Genomic DNA, 24,431 nt, shown 5'->3' on the forward strand with positions numbered 1-24,431 from the left:
ATTCAGTTGTTTGAGACCCAACGTGTACGTCATGGTATGATGGCACTAGGCCCATCAGGGGCCGGCAAGACATGCTGTATCAACATCTTGATGAAGGCTATGGGAGATTGTGGAGCCCTGCACAAGGAGATGCGTATGAATCCAAAGGCTATTACTGCACCTCAGATGTTTGGTAGATTAGATGTGGCAACCAATGATTGGACTGATGGCATCTTTTCTACACTATGGAGAAAGACCTTGAAAGCTAAAAAATGTAAAGTGATGCTGCATATTGAATGAATGAAACATAAATAGATCAGAATTCTATAATCTTTTTTTTTTTCTGTATGAATTGTTAAATCATTTTCTTGATATTTAGAGTTTCTAGAAATTTTATGAATAATTTTTAATTTCAATTGGATGGAAATTTCCAAATTGTTAATAGTTTTTTCTCATTTTTAATTGAATTTTATTTCTCACAGCGGATCATATTTGGATTGTCTTAGATGGCCCAGTAGATGCAATTTGGATTGAGAATTTAAACAGTGTATTAGATGATAACAAAACTCTGACCCTGGCTAATGGTGATCGTATTCCCATGGCTCCCAATTGTAAGGTAGTGTTTGAGGTGCACAACATTGACAATGCTTCTCCAGCTACGGTCTCCAGGAATGGAATGGTTTACATGAGCTCATCTGTCTTGGATTGGAGACCCATATCACAGGTTAGCATCTCACAACTATCAACAATTTCTTTATCAATTTATACCTTTTTTATTTTTTATGTAAATTGTATCTGGACCACAATGAAAACCAGTGCCTTTGCATTGAGCGTACCATCCAGAATGAAAGTTGAATAAATGAATAGATAAATATATGTCAGTGATGAGATATAAGCATTTTGACGGGTGTTAACATGCTCTTTTTTTAATCACCAGAGCTGGTTGATAAAACAGAACCCATCTGAAGCAGCAGTGCTCCAAGATCTGTTTGACAAGATCTTTGATGATTTGTTTAACTATGTCTTACTGAACTTGAACCCTAAGATGGTTCTATTACAATGTAACTACATTAAACAAGTAAGGGTGATTTATTTATATTTTCATTTTTTATGTAGCAGTGCCAACTTAAGCTACATTTACACTAGGCACAATTATGACACGACAACGACACAATGCAGATGCGCACAGTGTTGAAGAATACAAACTACACAATTATATGCCGTCGTGTCATTATCATGTCTAGTGTAAACCTAGCTTTAGGCATTTTAAATACAGTAGAAAGCATCCAAATGTCTATCAGATACAAGTTATGATTTATAAAACTGTACATCATGAAATTTACTTGTACAGTATTGTTAGACAAAATTTATTGTTAATAGTTGATTCTAAAGAAAATACAGTAATATATAATATTCATAAACTTGATGGTTTAGTGCATAGGCCACAGAGTATCCTTTATATCACTAGCCACAAAAAAATATAAAAGAATGTGTCACTAATGATATATCTAAAGATAAATTAACTATTGCCTCAGTACTTATTAGAAAGTATGAGGACTATATTAAGTGATTTTGACATAACCTAATCTTGTAGGCAATTGATCTACTGGTTGGGTTACTACCTGTAAAAGAGGAGCATGATCACAGCGCCCTGCCAGCTCCCTACCTGGAGAAACTCTTCATCTTTTCATTGATGTGGAGTCTTGGAGCTTTGCTTGAACTTGATGACCGAGAAAAGATGCAGAATTTTATGCTAGCTCATGAAAGCAATCTGAATTACCCCCATTTGCCAGAAGACAGTGGCCACACTATATTTGAATATGTTGTGGATAGCAAAGGTCAGTTTGAACATTTAAAATTTTCAGTACCTTATTTAAAAATTAAATCGCATACAAGACTCACCATCAGAGGGATATAACATGAAATAAAACTTTATTGTATACTTCTGCAAATAGGCTGTATTGTTGATTGGTGAACAAGGGACAGCAAAGACAGTCATGATCAAAGGCTACATGAGCAAGTATGATCCTGACAGACACATGGGCAAGAGCTTCAACTTCTCATCAGCAACTACACCTCTTATGTTTCAGGTGAGGTTTTCTTATTATTTGATTATCATTGCCAAGTTGGAAAAAATTAAATGTAAAAAGTCTAAACCACGACATGTATTGCTGCATTTGTACTATAAAAATAAACAATAATTACATGAATTAAACACTGCCATGCCAGAAGAAGCATTTTTGTGATGCTAAAGACTATTCCCGTTTACACTGTACTAAAAATATGTGGGATCATCTCAAGTTGCTTCCATTCATACTAATAAAGAATGCTGATGTTTGAAATGTAAACTTTGCATAAACACTGACCTCCTTGTATGATGTCTTAAAGATAGTAAAAATAATTGATGTTACAGAGAACAATTGAGAGTTATGTTGACAAGCGTATGGGTAGCACTTACGGTCCGCCAGCTGGACGTAAGATGACCGTCTTTGTAGATGACATCAACATGCCAATCATCAATGAATGGGGAGATCAGGTGACCAATGAGATCGTCAGACAGATGATGGAGATGGATGGGTTCTATAACCTGGAGAAACCTGGTGATTTTACTCATATTGCAGATATCCAGTTCATAGCAGCCATGATCCAACCAGGTGGTGGCAGAAATGATATCCCAGAAAGACTTAAACGCTGTTTCTCAGTATTCAACTGCACTCTGCCCTCAAATGCATCTATTGACAAAATATTTGGTAGGGAGAATTGATCAATATAAATTGTTTTCTGTTGAATTTAATCACAATTTTTGCTTAACTCAGCATTATTACAGAATTTGTAGCTTATTTATTGATTGATGACTAACCAATCTTTGCAGGAATAATTGGTTGTGGTTACTTCTGTTCATCACGCTTCAATGATGAAGTTGTTGCATTAGCCAAAAGTCTTGTTGCTACTACAAGGGTTCTATGGCAAGCTACCAAGGTATAATGAAGATACGCTGTATTAACAACTGGATTATTATAATATATTACAAACTATTTATTAAGATATTTGAATAACAACCCATGTTTCATATTTAATTTAAGGTACAGCAAGTAGATATGGAGAGACAACAGTTTATGATCATAAAGCACAAATAGGTTTATATTTTTCAGCTGTTAGAAAGTTAATTAATCTAAAATTTATTTTCTAAACTTTGATCAAAGGTGAAAATGCTTCCGACTCCAGCCAAATTCCACTACATATTCAACTTGCGTGATTTATCCCGTATCTGGGAAGGGATGCTGCACATAGAAGGTGATGAATGCCAAGACTCCAAAACATTGCTAGCATTATGGAAGCATGAATGTTCTAGAGTGATTGCTGATCGCTTCACTAACTTTGAAGACAAGAACTGGTTCTTGAATGCTCTTGCTAGAATAACAAAGGAACAGCTTGGTGAGGACATGGGTAATCAGTTGATGGATGAACCTTACTTGGTAGACTTCCTCAGAGATGCTCCAGAACCAACTGGAGAGGAACCAGATGATGCTGATCTTGATGCCCCAAAAATATACGAACTGGTATGTAGCATCAAATATCTCATAAATTGCCACTTACAGAATGAAAATAACTGGATACAGTTAGTCTAAGGCATATCCTATTAAGAGTTTGAGACCTTTATTCTTTATTCTTTATTTATTCTTTATTTCAAAAACCACATCCAACAGCAATCACTTGCCAATAATAGGATGTCTTAAAATATTTACAAGCATATAAATATAACAAAGATATAAATAGAAAAACACACAAAAAAGAAACAGGGTCACAAGTGACACACACACACAAACCCCCACACACTCATCCCCAGGCCAAACCCAATCAGATCAATTATGTAAATGCATGCACATGTATATAAAACTGGTTTTAAATGAACTTAAATTTTGATGGAATATATATCGATAGTAGGATCTTCATGTAACATTGTATTATAAAGGCTAAACGATAAATGAAACCATTTTTTGTACAATTAACTCTGTTAAACAGAACCCTAAATATATCTTTTGAGCGAGAATTTATTCTATTAATTTTAAGAGAAAATAAAGAACATAGGCCTAAATTAGTATCAAAAACAGAATTTACTATCATAGATTACTATCATTATAATAACTATGATTAATGAAATACATAAACTTGGATTGAACCTTATCAATACGATGGGACTGTGATACTGAAATAGGTCTAACCAACGAAACATAAAAATGGAGTTTAGTTTTATGGTCCAGGGGTTTGCAGTTATGCCAAAATATACCCAGCATTTTTTTTCCTTTACAGACAATAGTATCAACATTAAAATTAAGTTTAAGAGTCAATCAAGACACCCAAATGCACGTCCTCCCTTCCTTCATACCATTCAAACTATAATTAAATATAAAAGGGAATTTCTTCAGACTAATTGTAAGAACTGAGCATTTATTAGGATTGAGAAACAATCTATCAAGCTACTGTATACATTGATATACTGTTGCTTTTTGTCAGGTTCCAGATTTAGACTTCCTCTCAGAGAAGCTACAATTATTTATGGCTCAGTATAATGACACAGTCAGAGGCGGTCACATGGACCTTGTGTTCTTTAAGGATGCCATGACCCATCTGGTCAAGGTAAGCTTGCATTTTCTGATTTTAACTTCCACGTACTCAATTTAATGTGTTCTTTATATGCATATTCAACCTGATTAAACTTGAATCCACCATTTGTTTGAGAGCTCGCAGATCCACTTCCGGTTCATCCACTTGGTTTTCCCCCTCTATGTCGTACAAAAACATATGGGAAAAGAGCAGTTTCGTTTGCTGCTTCCTTGGTTGGAGTGGTTTGCCTATATTTTTGTCTGTGAGTCTCCTTCTCTTAATATATTTAAGAATCAGCTTAAGACTCATCTTTTTAATTTATTTTTAATTCTTTACTTTATTTTCACTCAAGTGCATAGAGACCTGTATTATGTGCTATACAAATCACACTTATATTATTATTATTATTATTATTATTATTATTATTATTATTATCATTTGATTGTTAATGACAATCAATCCAGAATAATTATTTTGCTAATGCATCATCTGCTCAGTTATTGCTGCATACTGTTTATATTTTGAGTTATATTAAAATATTGGTTTATGAATTTATTTGCAACCAGATATCCCGCATCATTCGGACACCCCGTGGTAATGCTCTGCTAGTAGGTGTTGGCGGATCTGGTAAGCAAAGCTTGACTAGATTAGCATCATTCATTGCTGGGTACAAGAGCTTCCAAATTACTCTTACAAGGTATGATCAATTTGCTTATTAAAAAGAAAACCTAGAAAAAATTGTGTGTTTGAATTCTTAAATTGCTTTTTATTAGTAACCATGTTTTTGTAATCAATTTTTTTTTAATGTATTTAATTAACTCTTTAAGAAATATAGCTCTGAGGAGATTGGATTGGTTTATGCTGTATTTTTAATAAAGCTTTAAAATTTAAATGCAATTATATATTATGTAAATTAACACTATTTTTGATATTTTATTTAAGCAGTTGGGAAAATAAGACAGTAAGTTTCAATTGCACTAGTAGTCTGCACATTTTCACATGATGTTCATCTCATTGCAACTTTCAAATCACTCTGTAAAACATTACTATCTCTTCTGTGTGCAAAATAGAGTACAACAGTTGTGTCATCACAGCACCAGGTGGCACCTTTTGCAGGGGTGGTGCCAGCGGGGGTGCCAGGGAGAAAAAGCACAATTCGTCAGGGAGGAAAAAAGATATATGTATTTTCTACATATTAGTAGACTATAAAATCGATTAAATAAGCCTTTGAAACCCCTAAATTGTCAAAATTTTCGGGGCTTTACCCCCAGGACCTCTTTCGAAACCTTTTAATCGAAAATGCCGTCCGGTTGAACGTATTTTGTGTCGCCGATAGCAACGGAGTAGTATCACGTGGTATCGTGACGTAACACTGTAGCACTCTATAGAATTAATCATCTCTAATACATACAGCTTCTTTGTGCCGATACATTATAAAATAAATTAAATCTGTAACTAACTGCATGTTGTATCTATCTGCACACATTTCTACATTGTCACTTTCCTTTTGTAATTTAGTTTAAATTGGCTAACTGCAAGAAGAAATTACTAGCAAATCATACCATGTCGAAATTACTCCTCCATGGCCATACATTTATATATTCATGTATTTATATTCTACAACACTGTATTGGTTAGCTCAAACTACTGACTTAAAAAAAATATTAATAGCCTGGCTTCATTATGGGCTTCATTTGCCATGTATAGTAGCATATTGTATTGTTTTGGTTGTTTTAAATGTAAGGTGGGACTGGTGTTATTTCATAGTATAATCTGTATCTCCTATGATTTTCCCATGATTGTGTTTCATTTTAGAATATATGATCTACACATCTATTATTGTATTAACCAGACCAAAAAATTGTATTCCAGTTTCTTTTTCTTAACTTTTGTCTACATTGGTTCATTGCCCCTCTCTACCCTTTCAAAAATTCTCTTTTCATAATGTTACCTTTTCTTGCATGTGTATCCTTTATTGCACTCACAACAGTACAACAAAAGATTGGAAAAATATGTTTGAAGAGCAACATGTAACATAACCTCTTCACCCTCCTACAACTCATCATCTATTCTTCTCTTCCTCATCATCTTTCATTCTCTCACATCCCATTAAACTAACACATTTTTTTATTGTCCTTTCGTCTTAAGATCATACAATGTGACGAATCTGATGGATGATCTGAAGTATATGTACCGTGTTGCTGGCGGTGAGGGCAAGGGTATCACATTCATCTTTACAGATAATGAAGTAAAAGATGATGCTTTCTTGGAATACATCAACAATGTTCTCAGCTCTGGAGAGGTAAGTGTATTTATCAATACTTAGCTGGGAAATGGGAAGGAGGATGGTGAGGAGATATTTTGGAACTACTGTACAATTATAGAGTTTGATGGACGATTCCATTATTTTAAGTGGCATAAGTTCCACAGGAGTTAACTTGGCTTAAATCTGTTCATGATTGTAAACAGTTACATTATTTATTTCATTTATTCATTTATTCATCATCAATAAAAAGACAAAAAGCATTAATTTTTTTTTTATTTATTTATTTGGTATAAAGTACTCAAAATGCAACAAAAGTTGAAATACTTTTGAGTTTACAATAGGAATAAATATAAATATATATACAAAAATTAAACACCACATATAATAAACACCAAACTTTAGGCCTTTCAATTCAATCTATATACATTAATTAATTATTATAAATCTATATACATGAAAATTGTTCTTACTTATTGATTATATAAATATATATGTACAATTAGAGATTAAAAAAATCATTTCTTTATATTATATATTCATTGAAATTAAAAGTATACAATGATGAAAAGAACATGATGAAATAATGATGAAAAGAACACCCGAAAAAAAAAAGCTCAGAAGAGCTTGTAAATCAAGGTGTCCAAAGTAAGAAAAAAAAATATTAGGCCAAGTAAAGATCAATGACCAATGCCAACAACATCATGTAATGTAAGTAAATTGAATAAAGAAACACACTCAACACCACACACACACAAATGCCAAAAGAAAAACCTCACAGTAATTTTAACACACATAATTGGGAAAGGCAAATCAGATTACATGTTATTAGTACATCACATTGTGAAGGGTTTTTTATGTATGTGTATTTTATCACTACTGTATTAATAAACTATTATCTTTTAATTGTCTATTCGTATGTTGTAGGTGTCTAATTTGTTTGCACGTGATGAATTAGATGAAATAACACAAGAACTGATACCAGTGATGAAGAAAGAATTCCCCAGACACCCCCCAACGCAAGATAACTTGTATGATTACTTCATATCAAGAGCCAGAAACAATCTCCATGTAGTCTTGTGCTTCTCACCGGTAAGCCGTTTCCCAAGTATATCCTACCTTTTTACTATAAACATCTCAGATCATGTTATCTTTTTAGTTAGTCACTATGATATTTCTTAATGGTGACTCTCCTAAGTGTACTGTGCATTAATGCTTCCTGCAAACTCTCATCAGAACACAGTAATAAATATAATAACCATGGAACTAGAAATGTTTTTTTGTTAATGCACTCATTTTTTTTTTTATTGCACTCACTCTATCAAAATAAAGGTAGGAGAGAAGTTCCGCAACCGGTCCCTCAAATTTCCTGGCCTTATATCTGGATGCACAATGGATTGGTTTACTCGTTGGCCTAAAGATGCTCTTATTGCTGTGGCGCAACACTTCTTATCTAGCTTCAATATCGTTTGCACTCCAGAGACCAAACAATCAGTAGTTAACACCATGGGTGTTTTTCATGATGGTGTTGCAGAAGTCTGTATAGAGTATTTCCAGAGGTATGCTTCATGTCTTACATATTATTTCTCATGAGCTGACATTGTCGTTGATTTTAGGCGTGCATTCATTTTTTATGCTTATTGAAATTAAACACCAAATTCAATTTGATGAGTGATTATCATGAATATTAAAGTGGTTATTATCAAGGGTTAATATCTGTGTTAAAATTGTTTTGTTATTATAGTCAAGTATTACCACTTGAATTTAATGCGGTTTATACTAATTGTACAGTACAGTATTTACCATTTAAACAATTTAATTTATGTTTAAGATATCGGCGCCAGACTCATGTGACACCCAAGTCTTACTTATCTTTCCTGGAAGGGTACAAGACAATCTATCAAGAGAAGTATGCCTTGATCTCAGAATTGGCTGACCGTATGAACACAGGTTTGAACAAGCTAATAGAAGCTAGTGAATCTGTAGCTGAGCTTTCACTAGAACTTGTGGACAAAGAGAAAGAGCTGGCTGTAGCATCAGTTAAAGCTGAACAGGTTTGTAGTAGAACCAACAAATTGTGCATTATGGCCCATATGCATGTTAAAGAATGCAGTACACTCTCCAAATAAGAGTAGGAGATTGCCTCCCACTGTACTGTCCAATTCACCATCGGAAGGACCCACTGAAAACAAGTCTTTAGACTTATTGGGTTACCCTTGGTGCAATTCACACCAAAAATACTCCACTCCTAGGCAAATGAATTTAAAGAATCTGTGTTATTAAACTCAGAAATATATATACTCTCCCAGGAATTAAAAGTTAAGTGTGTTTAATGATTACTTCCCATGCATGTTGTGCTTTGATGACATGGCTTAGCTCTACTTTTGATATCAGGTACACTACTGTATATTAACCTTGATTGCTGTAATTGGTTCAATAGGTACTAGCTGAGGTGACCGTGTCTGCTCAAGCAGCAGAGAAGGTGAAGAATGCAGTACAGAAAGTGAAAGATAAAGCGCAACACATTGTTGATGAGATTGAAGCAGATAAGTCTGTAGCAGAAACTAAGTTAGAAGCAGCAAGACCAGCCCTTGAAGAAGCTGAAGCTGCCCTAAACACAATTAAACCATCTCACATCTCCACTGTCCGTAAACTTGGCAAGCCTCCTCACCTTATCATGCGTATCATGGACTGTGTGTTACTGTTGTTCCAGAAGAAACTAGATGTTTGTAGCCTGGATCCTGATAGACCTTGTCCTAAACCTTCATGGGGAGAATCTCTTAAAGTAGGTGAAAACAATACTGTCATATAGTGATATTCTACTCATTTAAGCACTTGGCTCTTTATGTCTACAGTCTTTGTTTTTGAATGCTAACATATGTTTTTAATATACCTTATCCTAGCTTATGAGTGGTTCTGGATTCTTGTCATCTTTACAAACCTTTCCCAAAGACACAATCAATGAAGAAACAGTAGAGTTGTTGATGCCATATCTTGACATGGAAGACTACAGCTTAGAGTCTGCCAAGAAAGTATGTGGAGATGTTGCTGGTGTCTGTTCTTGGACACAGGCTATGGCATTTTTCTTTACTATCAATAAAGAAGTTCTTCCTCTAAAGGTAAGCATGATTTCAAACAAAATAAACATCCTTAAATTTGTGCTTAGATTGAATAAATATATGCTATTGTTGGTGCTGTTATTTGCTTTTATCTTTATTAAGTGCCGAAGATATACTAATATCAAACATAATCTTTTTTCAAGGCAAACATACACAAAAGGTGCTCTATATTAAAAATCTCATTTAAGTGAAGTTGCTTTGGGTTGTGAGAAAAAATCCTTGACAGAAATTGAACCCATAAACCTGAGATTGAAACACATCACTAAACTACATCTCTCGTTACTGATGTTGGTATTTTTTTTATTTTTGTTGTTCTTATTATTAATAATATTTTTTTTTATATTTGTTGATTATTACTCTATCGTTGCTATTACTGTTATATTTATGTAGGCGAGTCTTGCAGTCCAAGAAGGAAGACTAATCATTGCAACCAAAGAGCTGGATGCAGCACAAGCTACACTGGATGAAAAACAGAAAGAATTGGATCTTGTGCAGGCAAAATTTGATGGTGCTATGAAATTGAAACAGGTATAAATATCAGATTAATATCAGTTTATGAATTTCTTATTTGTAGTTGGAAGAAGTGAAATCAAAGAATAAAAATTCAAACTAATCATTAGAAAGAAATTACATTTCAGATGAATTTAAAATGTTTTCTGAAATTTTTTGTAACGTATGCTTATACTGTATGAGGCATGCCATCCCAAAACTAGCATACTGTTGCTAATTATTAAACTGAGTAAATAGCACAAGAATGTGCCAGTATTGTATACTTTAGTACAGAGAAGCTGAAATAATTTTACTTTTAACTTTGGCAATATTATTAGATTCCATTAAATGACCCATCATTTTAAAGCTTATATTGTGGAGAATATTACTATTAATGTATGTTAAAAAGTAAATTTTCATTTTTTGGTCACTGATGATGGGTTTGGGATGGCAAGCCTTATATGGTATCAAAATATACTAAATCAAATCAAATGCACAGTACAGTAAAACATCCATTTTACGAACGTCGATTTTACAAATAGTCAATTTTACGAATGGTCCTCGCCCCTGATGATGTCATCATCGACCAATTATTACCGTAAAAACGTCTGATTGTGGACATTTTACAAAGTGATTATGTATATTTTTCTTAATAAAATCAAGTTTGTTGTATTTATTTATTAATAGTTCGATCTCTTCTTCCATTTCTGGTATAATAAACACTACATTATTGTTATAAACCTAACCAGAACAACGAACTACCAACACGTGTCATTGGATTGAGCGCACATGTTTACGATAACTAAAGAGAGCGTTGGGGTCAGCAAATTATTGACATCGTGCATGCTAGATATGATCGTGAAATGCATGTCAACAACACAATTCAGTGATCTAACAACTGGAAAGAACATGATAGAAAGGTCCATAAGACATTCAGATGTTTGAATAAGAGTTAAAATAATATTTTGTTAAGTGGAAGAATGCCAGCGATTAAAATAATTTAGTTTTTATCCAAGATAAATTCAGCTAGGTTCTAGCGCGGTAGACCACGCACTGTCGGTTTGTGCTAGGCCTTGCCGCCGTCAGCCTATCGTCGCTCAATGGCAGGGGATAACTAGGCCTACGTATAGGAAACTGACACCCGATCTAGTGTACAAATTTTTCAATTTACAAACACCCCGTCTTACTGTATATAGATATAATATTTATCACGGTTTAAAAGCTTCATTTTTTGGCAAAAATAAATTCAATACACTTGTCGTAATAATTTGTTGGCAGGATCTCCTTGATGATGCTGAGAGTTGTCGTCGTAAGATGGTTGCAGCCTCTGCTCTCATTAATGGTCTTGGTGGAGAGAAAGTTAGATGGACAGAACAAAGCAAAGAATTCAAATCTCAGATTAATAGGTTGGTTTTCACATTGTTTCAGATTCTGTATTATTTGTCACTAAGTATGATGATGATTCCACATCTTACTTTTTCACTCAGTCATCTTCTACACCTTAATAGATTTGGAATATATCCTCAGAGATTTGTTATTGATCACCCAGATTTTTTAAACTAAGGTCATCAACTGGAATATGAGTATGGACCAAGCCCCGACCACTTAGATATTGTGGCTACAGTACCACAAAATGGCAGCGTAGTCCTATGTTAATGCGGGTTTGTCAGACAACCTGTGTGTGTGGAACAAGCACATTTACCTGGCTTTGCTGTGATTGATCAGTTGTTCAAATTGAAAGGTTCATTAAAACTCCAGAAGTTGACAATTATGAGGTTCATAATTTAGTCAACATTTAATTTTTAATTAGATCATTGTCCCCCGGGCCCCCTTTCCCCTTTGGAAATTCAAAGTAGAATAATAAAAAGAAATTATTTATCGCCCAAAACACCTCACAGGTTATTTTAGGGCGTCTAGAAAACAAACTAGGATAGTGTTATCTCTCGATCGGTCCATCACCCCCCCCCCCCCCCCCTTTCAAACATCTCTGGATCCACCCCTGTTATTTTCAAATGCTATCAATTTCTGACTGGTAGTTTTAAATAATAAAATCATCATACTGGAATCATCTATCCTGACATCTATGTGATAAATATACTCAATACTATTTCAGCTTATTCATTCCTCATTTTGCAAGTTTCAGTGACACAGTATAATATGCAATATTCTTGTAGATTGGTGGGTGATGTACTTCTAGCAACTGGTTTCTTATCTTATTCTGGTCCATTCAATCAAGTATTCAGAATCAATCTCAACGACAACTGGCAAAAAGAACTCCGCACCAACAAAATTCCTTTCACAACAAATCTTAACATATCATCTATGTTAGTGGATGGACCCACGGTGAGTTGACGATTGCTGATAAATAGACTTATTTGAAGAAAATGGATATGGTTGCTGCTGAAGATAATGGTGTTTATGTTAGTGAAACAATAATGCATAAATTATGTTGATGGTGGTGTGATGGTGATTGCTGAAGATATAGATGCTTGATGAAGTTGATGTTGATGGTCTTCATAATATACATGATATTGGTGTTTGTTATGATGATAGTTGTAAAGTTTATGATGTTTATGACAATGTTGGTAGTGGTAGCGGTGATGGTGATGGTGGTGGTGATGATAGGCAAAATTGAATTAATGTTTTCTGTCCAATTTGCAGATTGGAGAATGGAATCTTCAAGGATTACCAAATGATGAACTATCTGTTCAAAATGGAATCATTGTTACCAAGGCAACACGCTATCCACTTCTTATCGATCCACAAGGTCAAGGGAAAACATGGATCAAGAACAGGGAGCAACAGTTTGAATTACAGGTCAACAGTATCTACATTTTCTACTCTTAGTTCATAATAATTTAAATACCATTTGATATACTATACAACTATTATATATTTTATTATATGTTGCATGTTTTTTTTTTTTTGCAAATCAAAACATATACATATTCTTATTATGTTTCATGTGCAATTGAATTTACACAAATATTTAATTGATGACTGTGGAAGTGAATAAAATAAATACTGAGTTCTGTATTCAACACAAAATAGGTTTGTTTTATTTAGTTTTCTTTCCTTACTCACAGGTTACTTCCTTAAATCACAAGTACTTCCGGAGCCATCTGGAGGACAGTCTGTCACTTGGCCGGCCACTGCTCATTGAGGATATTGGGGAGGAGCTTGATCCTGCTCTTGATAATGTACTGGAGAAGAACTTTATCAAGTCTGGCAGAACATTGAAGGTTTTGATAGCAACATTACTGCTATAAATAAAAAATAAATAAATATTGCTATTATATAATGTTACTCCTGATAAAATTCAAATGTGTGTTAAACCACATTGCACATCTTATGGTTGTTAGTGACACTTATACTGCCAATGTTACTTCTTTAACTGTACTGCCATTACTCTACTGCTGCCACTGTACTACTGTTAATGTAATGCATCTTCTATAGAAACCTGTTAATATGCTACTACTGTGCAGCTGTTAAATTTATGATTGTTATACTTTATTGCTGCTACTATACTACTGCCACTGTACTACAATTAATGTAATGCTGCTACTATAAAAACCTGTAAAAATATGCTACTACTGTGCAGCTGTTAAATTTATGATTGTTATACTTTATTGCTGCTACTATACTACTGCCACTGTACTACAATTAATGTAATGCTGCTACTGTAAAAATATGCTACTACTGTGCAGCTGTTAAATTTATGATTGTTACTTTACTGCTGCTACTATACTGCTGCCACTGTACTACTTTTAATGTAATGCAGCTACTATAAATACCTGTAAAAATATGCTACTACTGTGCAGCTGTTAAATTTATGATTGTTACTTTACTGCTGCTACTATACTGCTGCTACTGTACTACTGTTAATGTAATGCTGCTACTGTAAAAATATGCTACTACTGTGCAGCTGTTAAATTTATGATTGTTACTTTACTGCTGCTACTATACTGCTGCCACTGTACTACTTTTAATGTAATGCTGCTACTATAAAAACCTGTAAAAATATGCTACTACTGTGCAGCTGTTAAATTTATGATTGTTATACTTTATTGCTGCTACTATACTACTGCCACTGTACTACAATTAATGTAATGCTGCTACTGTAAAAACCTTTAAAAATATGCTACTACTGTGCAGCTGTTAAATTTATGATTGTTACTTTACTGCTGCTACTATACTGCTGCCACTGTACTACTTTTAATGTAATGCTGCTACTGTAAAAATATGCTACTACTGTGCAGCTGTTAAATTTATGATTGTTACTTTACTGCTGCTACTATACTGCTGCCACTGTACTACTTTTAATGTAATGCAGCTACTATAAAAACCTGTAAAAATATGCTACTACTGTGCAGCTGTTAAATTTATGATTGTTACTTTATTGCTGCTACTATACTACTGCCACTGTACTACTTTTAATGTAATGCTGCTACTATAAAAAAAAATTTAAAAAAAACCTGTTAATATGCTGCTACTGTGCAGCTGTTAAATTTATAATTGTTACTTTATTGCTGCTACTATACTGCTGCCACTGTACTACTTTTAATGTAATGCTGCCACTATAAAAAAAAAAACAAAAAAAAAAACCTGTTAATATGCTGCTACTGTGCAGCTGTTAAATTTATAATTGTTACTTTATTGCTGCTACTATACTGCTGCTACTGTACTACTTTTAATGTAATGCTGCTACTATAAAAAAAAAAAAAAAAAAAAAAACCTGTTAATATGCTGCTACTGTGCAGCTGTTAAATTTATAATTGTTACTTTATTGCTGCTACTATACTGCTGCCACTGTACTACTTTTAATGTAATGCAGCTACTATAAAAACCTTTAAAAATATGCTTCTACTGTGCAGCTGTTAAATTTATGATTGTTACTTTATTGCTGCTACTATACTGCTACTACTGTACTACTGTTAATGTAATGCTGCTACTGTACTACAGCCACTTTATTATTGTTATTGTCACCATTACAACTACATCTAACACTCCACTATTGCATTATTCATTCTGTTGCAGGTTAAAGTTGGTGACAAAGAAGTAGATGTGATGAATGGATTTAAGCTGTATGTCACAACCAAACTGGCAAATCCAACATACACACCAGAGGTAATATTAACAGTAATTCAAGTGAATTTCATAGTAAACTTTTCTGCCTAATGTTTCCTAATTTTTTGAATATTTAATTAACTATTGTCATAACTCATCTCTAGGTATCAGCTAGAACATCAATCATCGATTTTACTGTCACCATGAAAGGACTTGAGGATCAGCTTCTGGGCCGTGTCATCCTCACTGAGAAGCAAGAGCTAGAATCAGAACGCATCAAACTAATGGAAGATGTGACAGCCAACAAACGCAAGATGAAAGAACTGGAAGACAACCTTCTCTTCCGTCTCACCAGCACTCAGGGATCTCTGGTGGAAGATGAATCCTTGATCTCCGTACTTGGTGTCACTAAAGTGACTGCAGAAGAGGTCACTGAGAAACTTGTAGTTGCTGCTGAAACTGAGATCAAAATTAATGAAGCTAGAGAAGAGTTTAGACCTGGTATGTATTTCATCATTTCAATTATAACATATCCATAATTTTCAAATGAGTACAAAACATATGCTTCAGGGGTTGGGTATTGGATGTGTAAGCATAAGTACTCTGTTGTAAAAAATGTAAAATGTTGATCTGAAAATGACACAAATCAACATTTTATTGTTTGATCTTTCAGGGGGGGGGAGTCACAGATAAGAGTATGTTTTGTACTCTTATGAAAATGTTTAAATTATGGATGATGGCCCCACCCCCCTTTAAAGATATTCACTTCCCAGATATTTTATTATCTTTAATTATCTTTGATTTGTTTTTCAGTTGCAACTAGAGGCAGCATTCTGTATTTCTTGATCACTGAGATGAGTATGGTGAATGTGATGTACCAGACATCACTTAAACAGTTCCTTGGTATATTTGACATTTCAATGGCAAGGTAAAAGAACTAATACAGTTCAAAATATTATACGTTTTTATTGCCTAATTTTAGTTAATATTTTCTTGCATAATTGGTGGGAGATTATTGTCCTACTTGTTTGAGAAAGAAATTTATATTTCAATTGTCATTAAAACTGTTAGGTCTGACAAATCTCCGATTCCTGCAAAGCGGATTGCTAATATTATTGATTACTTGACGTACGAGGTATTCTGCTACTCCTGCCGTGGTCTTTATGAGAACCACAAATTCTTGTTTACTATGTTGCTGGCATTGAAGATTGACCTGCAGAAGGGAAATGTCAAACATCAGGAATTCCAAACACTTATTAAAGGTAAAAATTATTATCAGAATATGATTAGTGAATACAACTTAATGTACGTACTTGTCATTATCCTGTGACAGTCTATTTAAAAAATGAGTGGTGGCTCAGCAATAAGAAATTAAGGTTTGAAACTTGCCAATGTTGATCTTCACTTGTGTACTCTGGTAAGATGGTCCCTTGTACATAATAACTACAGTACACAATTTGGTAAGGGATTAATGTACTGACCAATTCACTTGATGTATGTGTATGAGATACATCAACATTTTCTTACATAAAAAGAGAGGATGTGATCTATTAAATGGAAAGCAAAAATCCTATAAAGCTATAAACTTTAGTGTTTGATAATGTTATTGGCTATCTGGCTCGTATTCCGAAATGTGTGAATACTCCAATATCTGTTTTTGGTTTTCTGTAGGTGGAGCAGCCTTGGACTTAAAGGCATGTCAACCTAAACCTTGCAAGTGGATTACTGATATGACATGGTTGAATTTAGTAGAGTTGAGTAAATTACCACAGTTCTCAGAAGTTCTCAACCAGGTATGTAAACAGTATACAAATTGTATCTCAGATTAAGTATTATGATCTGATGTTTTACAACTTAATGAAAAAATGTTCATCAAGAAATCTTATATATTTCTCTAAATTTGCCAACCTTTAAAGGAGTAGTTTTCGTATTACATTAAGTATTAAGTTTTCATTGTTATATATGGTTTTATATTTTAGTTTTAACTGGGTAATTTAAGTTTCTATGTTTAAAACATGAAGTTCAAATCTAGTTTATATAGTAATATTCCCCTCTTTCCTGGTGGATTACTAGATTACTCGAAATGAACGTGGATGGAAGCAGTGGTTTGATAAGGATGCTCCTGAGGAAGAAATCATTCCTGATGGGTACAACAGCTCTCTAGATACATACAGAAAGCTCCTGCTGGTCAGGTGAGTTCTTATTAAGCCATATACAATCACAATTCAAGGTTATTTAATAATACATCTCTTGTTATTGCAATTGTATCTTGTTCCAATTTACTAATTTTAAATTTCTGTCTTGTTGATACTTACCTAGATAATCAGACTGCTACAATTATTCTCATAACAAGATCACCACTCTGAATTCTTGCATCAAAATGTAATGTATATCAGTGGTAGTCATTATACTGTTATTGTACTGTTGTCCTCTTCGGTTGTCGTTTTGTTTGCAAAAATAAAAAATCCATGGAAAAATAAACACCTTTGAACAAGAAACTTAATTGGACTCAGAATGTGATACTTAATAGCTGGGAATATGCACATGTCCCAGGAAACATACATATGTTTCACTGTCCCACACCTCAGCTACAATATCCAAGGCATAGGGCTTAGCAGAAGGTCGTTCATTCTTAAAGGGAACATCAGTTCTTATTTTGTGTAATTTACCTGTTGATAGGTCGTGGTGTCCTGACCGTACCATTCCACAAGCACGTAAATACATTGCATCATCGCAAGGTGCGCGTTATGCTGACCCAGTCATACTTGACCTAGAGAAGACGTGGGAAGAGAGTGACATCAGAACTCCTCTCATCTGCTTCCTATCAATGGGCTCAGATCCTACTAACCAGATTGAAGGCCTTGCAAAAAAACTCAAAGTTGGTCAGTTATTTCTTTGATATATATTTGTAGTCAAAACTTGATGTGCACTCTATATAATGGTCTCGCTACAAATTTGTAAAATTTATGGGGGTGCTTTATTAATTATGAGGCCTAATCAAGTGGCATTCGTTGTAGAAATCAGAAATGATCCTGGTGTTTACATGATTAGACTTACATATCAGGAAATGGGTATGGGAACAAGCCACATTGCAAAATATTATACAACAAAAATGTAATTGTAGAATTGATATTAATTTGCTTCACTAATGTTTAATTTCAGAATGCCGTGCTATCTCGATGGGTCAGGGGCAGGAAGTGCATGCTAGACGGCTTGTCCAACAGTCAGCATCCGGGGTAAGGCATTAATTGGAATTGGCTGTAGCAGTAGATGTACAGTACCCCACATACTTTGTTCTCATTTATCTTGGACCAGGCTATTTTTGAGTTGTGTATATTAAAAGCTAAAATTTTCACTTTATATATCTTTGTTAAATTTGAATCCATATGATTTGTATAGGGTGGCTGGGTGTTGCTTCAGAACTGCCATCTTGGTCTGGACTTCATGGATGAGCTTCTTGACACTGTGCTCAATCAAGAGAATGTACATGAATCATTTAGAGTGTGGATCACAACAGAGGGGCATCCACTCTTTCCTATCAATCTGCTTCAGGTAAGTCTGTACAGTACTTCAAATTTACCAGATTCATTTTATATATTATTACTCACCAGTTGTTTCACTAAGATTCTAATCCAGGTTTATGTTCCTCCCTTGTGAATGACTAATCTGTACATATAATTTAAGGTTCTAGTAAATCAGTTATTCAGAAATCTTAAAAGTAACACATTCTATTCAGTTGAAAGACAGAAAAAAATATAATTAATTAAATTAATGTATAAATTTGAATATTGTATTATAGAGCAGCATCAAATTTACTAATGAGCCCCCTCAAGGTGTTAAAGCAGGATTGAAAAGAACATTTGCCAGTATTACTCAAGACCAGCTAGATATTAATAACCTCCCCCAATGGAAACCTATGTTATACGCTGTTGCTATGCTACATACAACAGTACAGGTTTGTAATGATCATTTATCTCATTGTATTTCTTAATAGTTTAATGATTACCATCATCAATCATAACTATCATCATAATGATCATATACCTTATTCATTCATTCATCATCATTAACACTATCATCATACTCTTACTCTCAACCACAAATGTAATCATTATAATTGTTATCAGTTTATGTGTAGTTATTTCAATATGATGTGTGTTAAGTTAAATGATGTGTGTTGGTTTTCTTCTTTGTAATATATTGCGTTAACTTATTTACAACAATTTTTTTGTATTTTTATATTATGTGTGTAATAATTTTTACATCAAGGCAAATGAATGTACGCCACTGGTTGTGTATGATAACAGTAAATTATATCTTGCCTTATAATTATTATCATATCATAATCAGAATGATTTTAATAGTCATCATAATCAACAGCAGCACACTGTTCTGACCAGAGTTCATGTAGACCGTTCCTAACTTTATTAACATTATGAGATTTCTTACTTAGGAACGCCGTAAGTTTGGACCTCTTGGATGGAATATACCATATGAGTTCAACGCAGCTGATCAGACGGCCAGTGTCCAGTTCATCCAAAATCATCTTGATGATATTGACCCTAAAAAGGTAATTATCAATATAGTATTAGCTTTCCCCGTTTTTAATGTATTGATGTCAGATTTGTTTATAAAATACATTTAATTGTCAAAAAAACAAAGCAGTGTGTTTTGATATTCTGAATTGAAACTGACTCCACTGAACTAACCAATATACAGCTAATGTAAATTTATTGTGACAATAAGTGGATTTTTTTACTTCAGTTTCTCTATTACAACTTTTTTTAATGAAATGTTGTTTTATTTACTTTGATTAAATAAATGTTGTTAGGGTGTTTCATGGAACACTGTTCGCTACATGTTAGGAGAAGTACAGTATGGAGGCAGAGTTACAGATGACTATGACAAAAGACTTCTAAATACGTTTGCAAAGGTATGAAGAACAATGATAGATCAGAATAACATCAACAGTGTCTTATAATTAAGAAGGAAGACAATAATTGGCAGGGCACCGGTCAGGGTAGGAGACGAAGCCTTTGTGGACGAGACCCTATGCAAATATGAACCATTTAAGTTGTTCTGAGAGGTCCTAGGAATTAATATGCACATGATAATATCATTTGGGTCCAACAAGTTGTGGCCGATGAGGCCTCGGTCTGTTCGACAGGACCTTAATCCCCCTGATCCCAGTTAGTGCTGCCACTGATGTGGAATTCATAACAAAAATGTTGTAAATAGGCTTACAATTAAGGTCAATTTTAGCTTGGTGCAGTACTTTGGCTGTTGTGTAACTCGACCATTAGGCCATTAAAATCTGAAGTTCCTTTCATGCCGACTATCTTATGTTTCTTAATTAATCGTTGCCAATATTGTTACAATGTGGACTTTGAAATTTACATGTGGAGTTGTCATCTTATGACCAATAAATATCTGCAAAGAAAATAGATTTTCAGTTAACAGGTAATTGCTTTCTTAGGTGTGGTTTGGTGAGCATATGTTCCCGGATTCATTTGCTTTTTACACTGGATATAAGATCCCAAAATGCAAGACTGTTCATGAATATATGGAGCATATTGAAACTCTACCACTTACTGACACACCTCAGGTGTTTGGACTGCATCCCAATGCAGATATCACGTAAGTATCAATGATTGCTCTTATATTACATCATTATCATTATTATCTATTTGACATAATCAAATTGCAACATCATCAAAAATACAATGATTTTAACATTCAACAAAACATTATACACACATATTTATGTCATTGTTGTTATACATAATCACCATTTTAAACATATTTACAGTATATCTTATCTTCTTTAACTTGCAAGGTACCAGAGCAACACATCAAAAGAAGTGTTGGATACTATCCTTAACATACAGCCCAAGGACAGTGGAGGTGGAGGTGGAGAGACCAGAGAAAGTCTAGTCAGCCGCATAGCAAAAGATATGTTGGAAAAACTCCCCCCAGATTATGTTCCCCATCTGGTAATCTGCTGTATAGCTTTCATTATTTCCCTTTGTATTTATGTAATGTATTCATTTCTGTTGAGGTTTCATTTGTATGTTTATGATTCATCAAGCCATAAGGTGGTAAAATTGATTTAATGTCTATGAATGTACTGTGTATTATACATATTTTTATGCCATTCCTATATTCTGGAATTTATTTATTTAATACATAGTCATCACAATAAATTTAAAAATAAATATTGACCAGGGGCGTGACTAGGGATGACATGGGCTAAAGCTCAACACATCAAGTGGTCATCTCTAAACCCCTGGCCACCTTACCACCATCTCTTAAGAAATATACAACATTTAATTATTTGTCATCCTTCATCGTCATCCTCATTAAAACATTCAAGTTCATCATTAATATCATCATTATCCTTGCCACCCCAAGCATCATCATTTATATCAGCATCATTATTATATTCATTTTTGATAATGACAATATTTGTAAACAAAATGACTAATGATTATATTTACATAAATAATGATCAATTATCACATGAATTTTCAGGTGAAAGCTCGATTACAGAAGATGGGAGCTCTTTCATCCATGAACATCTTCCTACGTCAGGAGATAGACCGAATGCAGCGAGTAATTGGCCTAGTGCGCTCCACGTTACTGGACTTGGGCCTAGCCATTGAAGGCACTATCATTATGAGTGAGGTAAGTCACAAACTTGGAATCGTCTTTGTATTTGAAATTGTTAAAGCACAAATGTTTGTAATGAATTATATACAATTATTTAATATTATTTTCTACTTAAAATACATAAGATTGGTTCAGTAGAGATTATTTTAGGTGCATGTGTTTATAGATGCATCTTTACAATACTTATAAGTAGGTAGTCTTTTATCTGTCATAATTATTGTTTTAATATGCAGAGCCTGCGTGATGCTTTAGATAACATGTATGATGCAAGAGTACCAGCTCTGTGGCGAAAAATATCATGGGAATCGTCTACCTTAGGGTTCTGGTTTACAGAGTTCTTGGAACGTAACCAACAGTTCTCCAGTTGGATCTGGGATGGCAGACCTAATGTCTTCTGGATGACTGGATTCTTCAACCCTCAAGGTAATGAAGCAGTTCTGTATATAATATATTTATATTACATTCATTGTTTTTCAGTATAATTGACCATCTTGAATGTTGGCATCTTCCTTGCAAAGTTTCCTTTTATTTGTAAAACATTAGGAAAAAAAAGTGCTACTGCTAATAAGATAAATTTTGTTGTTGGCCATTTGATTAGCAGGAGTAATGTTGTAGATCTGCTGTATGTATATTCATTAACCTTTATCTGATGTGTCTATTTGATATCATTTGATGTTTCTTTGGTAGGTTTTCTGACTGCAATGCGTCAAGAAGTGACGAGAGCTCATAAGGGCTGGGCTCTAGATTCTGTCACCCTGCACAATGAGGTCATCAGACCCTTCAAGGAAGACATAGGCTCACCACCACCAGTAAGTTTAACATTAATAACATACATTAAGTTGCAGAAGCTGAAATGCAAACATTTATTTTATAATTTGAAAAATATGCAAGTGCAAACAATAACAATCTCATAACTTTTTAAAATGTACAAGTTAAACAATGACAGAATTATTAAGAACTAACAATTTATTTGTTTAACATGTTTAAAACTAGTAAAAAAAAATACAAAGCTTCTCAACAAAATTATTGGTAACTTTAGAAAAGGTCTTTACTGATATACAGTAGCTACAGTTTTGTTATTTTTGTAATTGTTGTTATTGTTTGTATTATTATAAATACTCTATACCCTCAGGAAGGAGTGTATGTACATGGTCTATACCTAGATGGTGCTGGCTGGGATCGTAAAGGTTGTAAGCTGATGGAATCCTCCCCTAAAGTCTTGTTCACCTTATTACCTGTTGTACACATCTTTGCCATTAACTCTACTGCACCTAAAGACCCTCGCCTCTATCAATGTCCCGTCTACAAGAAACCTCAGAGAACTGACTTGACTTACATTACACCACTGTGGTTGAAGACTGTGCAGACCCCAGACCATTGGATTTTACGTGGAGCTGCTCTTCTCTGTGACATTAAATAGATAGTGTTCTCTTACATAATTCATTGTGTATTTTCTGTTCAACCTATCTTGACGTATTTTACTTTACATATTCTAATGTTTCAACAATAGTTAAAGAATTTAATAGAATTTAATGTTAATAATCACAGTGAAAACATGTTGACTTCTTCTGGTATTGAATCCTGTATTATAATTGTTGCAGAAATGTTTGTTGACTGAATTATATATAGCAGCATATTGTAATAATTAATAATAATAATCTTTATTAGGAAACAATGTCCACATGATACAAAAACAATATATATATATATAAACTTCTGATATAACAATTGATGCCATATAATAATAATAATTATAATATTAAATTGAAATATGAATTTTGTATCAATTTGTTCAGTCAATTCAAATGTTGCAAATGTTTGTTTTATGAAAATTAAATGAATGAAATAAAATTTATTGAGAGTGTAGAGGAACTGTGTGGGACTGATACTTTCTTAATTCTTGACATATTGGTATAATAAAAAAAACTAATGAGGGAGGGAGGTTTTTTTTTTTCTCTTTTGCTATCACCGCCCCCATTTTACCGATGTTTACAAGTAAATCAATGGTTAGGGACACATATATAAAAAGTCATAATAATGGAATCAAATGTATATTTAAAAATATGTTTTTGTTACCAGTAAACATATTTGCAAGAAATCCTGAGCTTTTCAAGTGAAAAAAGATGGAAAAACGACCGTTTGAAATAAAAATATATGTTGATTGAAAAAAAAATCAGAATTTCCCCAATAGTGATGAGGGAGGGGTGATAAATTAATAGTGATGAGGGAGGGGTGATAAA

At 33.8% G+C, this 24,431-nt stretch overlaps 1 protein-coding gene across 1 annotated transcript in view; it reads left to right on the forward strand.

The window, feature by feature from the left end:
* Positions 1-24,049, forward strand: part of LOC117101866 (dynein heavy chain 8, axonemal-like) — a 36,303-nt gene extending 12,254 nt beyond the window's left edge. Inside the window, 39 exon segments of the mRNA XM_033241981.1 lie at positions 7-253; positions 462-703; positions 917-1,057; positions 1,574-1,893; positions 1,895-2,069; positions 2,393-2,729; positions 2,852-2,958; positions 3,183-3,539; positions 4,495-4,617; positions 5,151-5,281; positions 6,733-6,886; positions 7,775-7,939; positions 8,180-8,406; positions 8,679-8,901; positions 9,288-9,632; positions 9,751-9,966; positions 10,357-10,494; positions 11,734-11,861; positions 12,630-12,798; positions 13,117-13,272; positions 13,542-13,697; positions 15,493-15,582; positions 15,687-16,023; positions 16,336-16,450; positions 16,594-16,784; positions 17,194-17,315; positions 17,596-17,714; positions 18,202-18,404; positions 18,685-18,758; positions 18,922-19,074; positions 19,322-19,477; positions 19,976-20,092; positions 20,354-20,455; positions 20,999-21,159; positions 21,359-21,515; positions 22,054-22,206; positions 22,425-22,614; positions 22,879-23,000; positions 23,324-24,049. Coding sequence (XP_033097872.1) covers positions 7-253; positions 462-703; positions 917-1,057; positions 1,574-1,893; positions 1,895-2,069; positions 2,393-2,729; positions 2,852-2,958; positions 3,183-3,539; positions 4,495-4,617; positions 5,151-5,281; positions 6,733-6,886; positions 7,775-7,939; positions 8,180-8,406; positions 8,679-8,901; positions 9,288-9,632; positions 9,751-9,966; positions 10,357-10,494; positions 11,734-11,861; positions 12,630-12,798; positions 13,117-13,272; positions 13,542-13,697; positions 15,493-15,582; positions 15,687-16,023; positions 16,336-16,450; positions 16,594-16,784; positions 17,194-17,315; positions 17,596-17,714; positions 18,202-18,404; positions 18,685-18,758; positions 18,922-19,074; positions 19,322-19,477; positions 19,976-20,092; positions 20,354-20,455; positions 20,999-21,159; positions 21,359-21,515; positions 22,054-22,206; positions 22,425-22,614; positions 22,879-23,000; positions 23,324-23,611 — 7,107 coding nt within the window. The 3' untranslated portion in view covers positions 23,612-24,049.
* The last annotated feature ends 382 nt before the right edge of the window (positions 24,050-24,431 follow it).

This window comes from Anneissia japonica, unplaced genomic scaffold (genome assembly GCF_011630105.1).
Source record: "Anneissia japonica isolate Jap-2015-1 unplaced genomic scaffold, ASM1163010v1 scaffold4988_len2956909_cov206, whole genome shotgun sequence".
Classification (NCBI taxonomy): Eukaryota; Metazoa; Echinodermata; class Crinoidea; order Comatulida; family Comatulidae; genus Anneissia; species Anneissia japonica.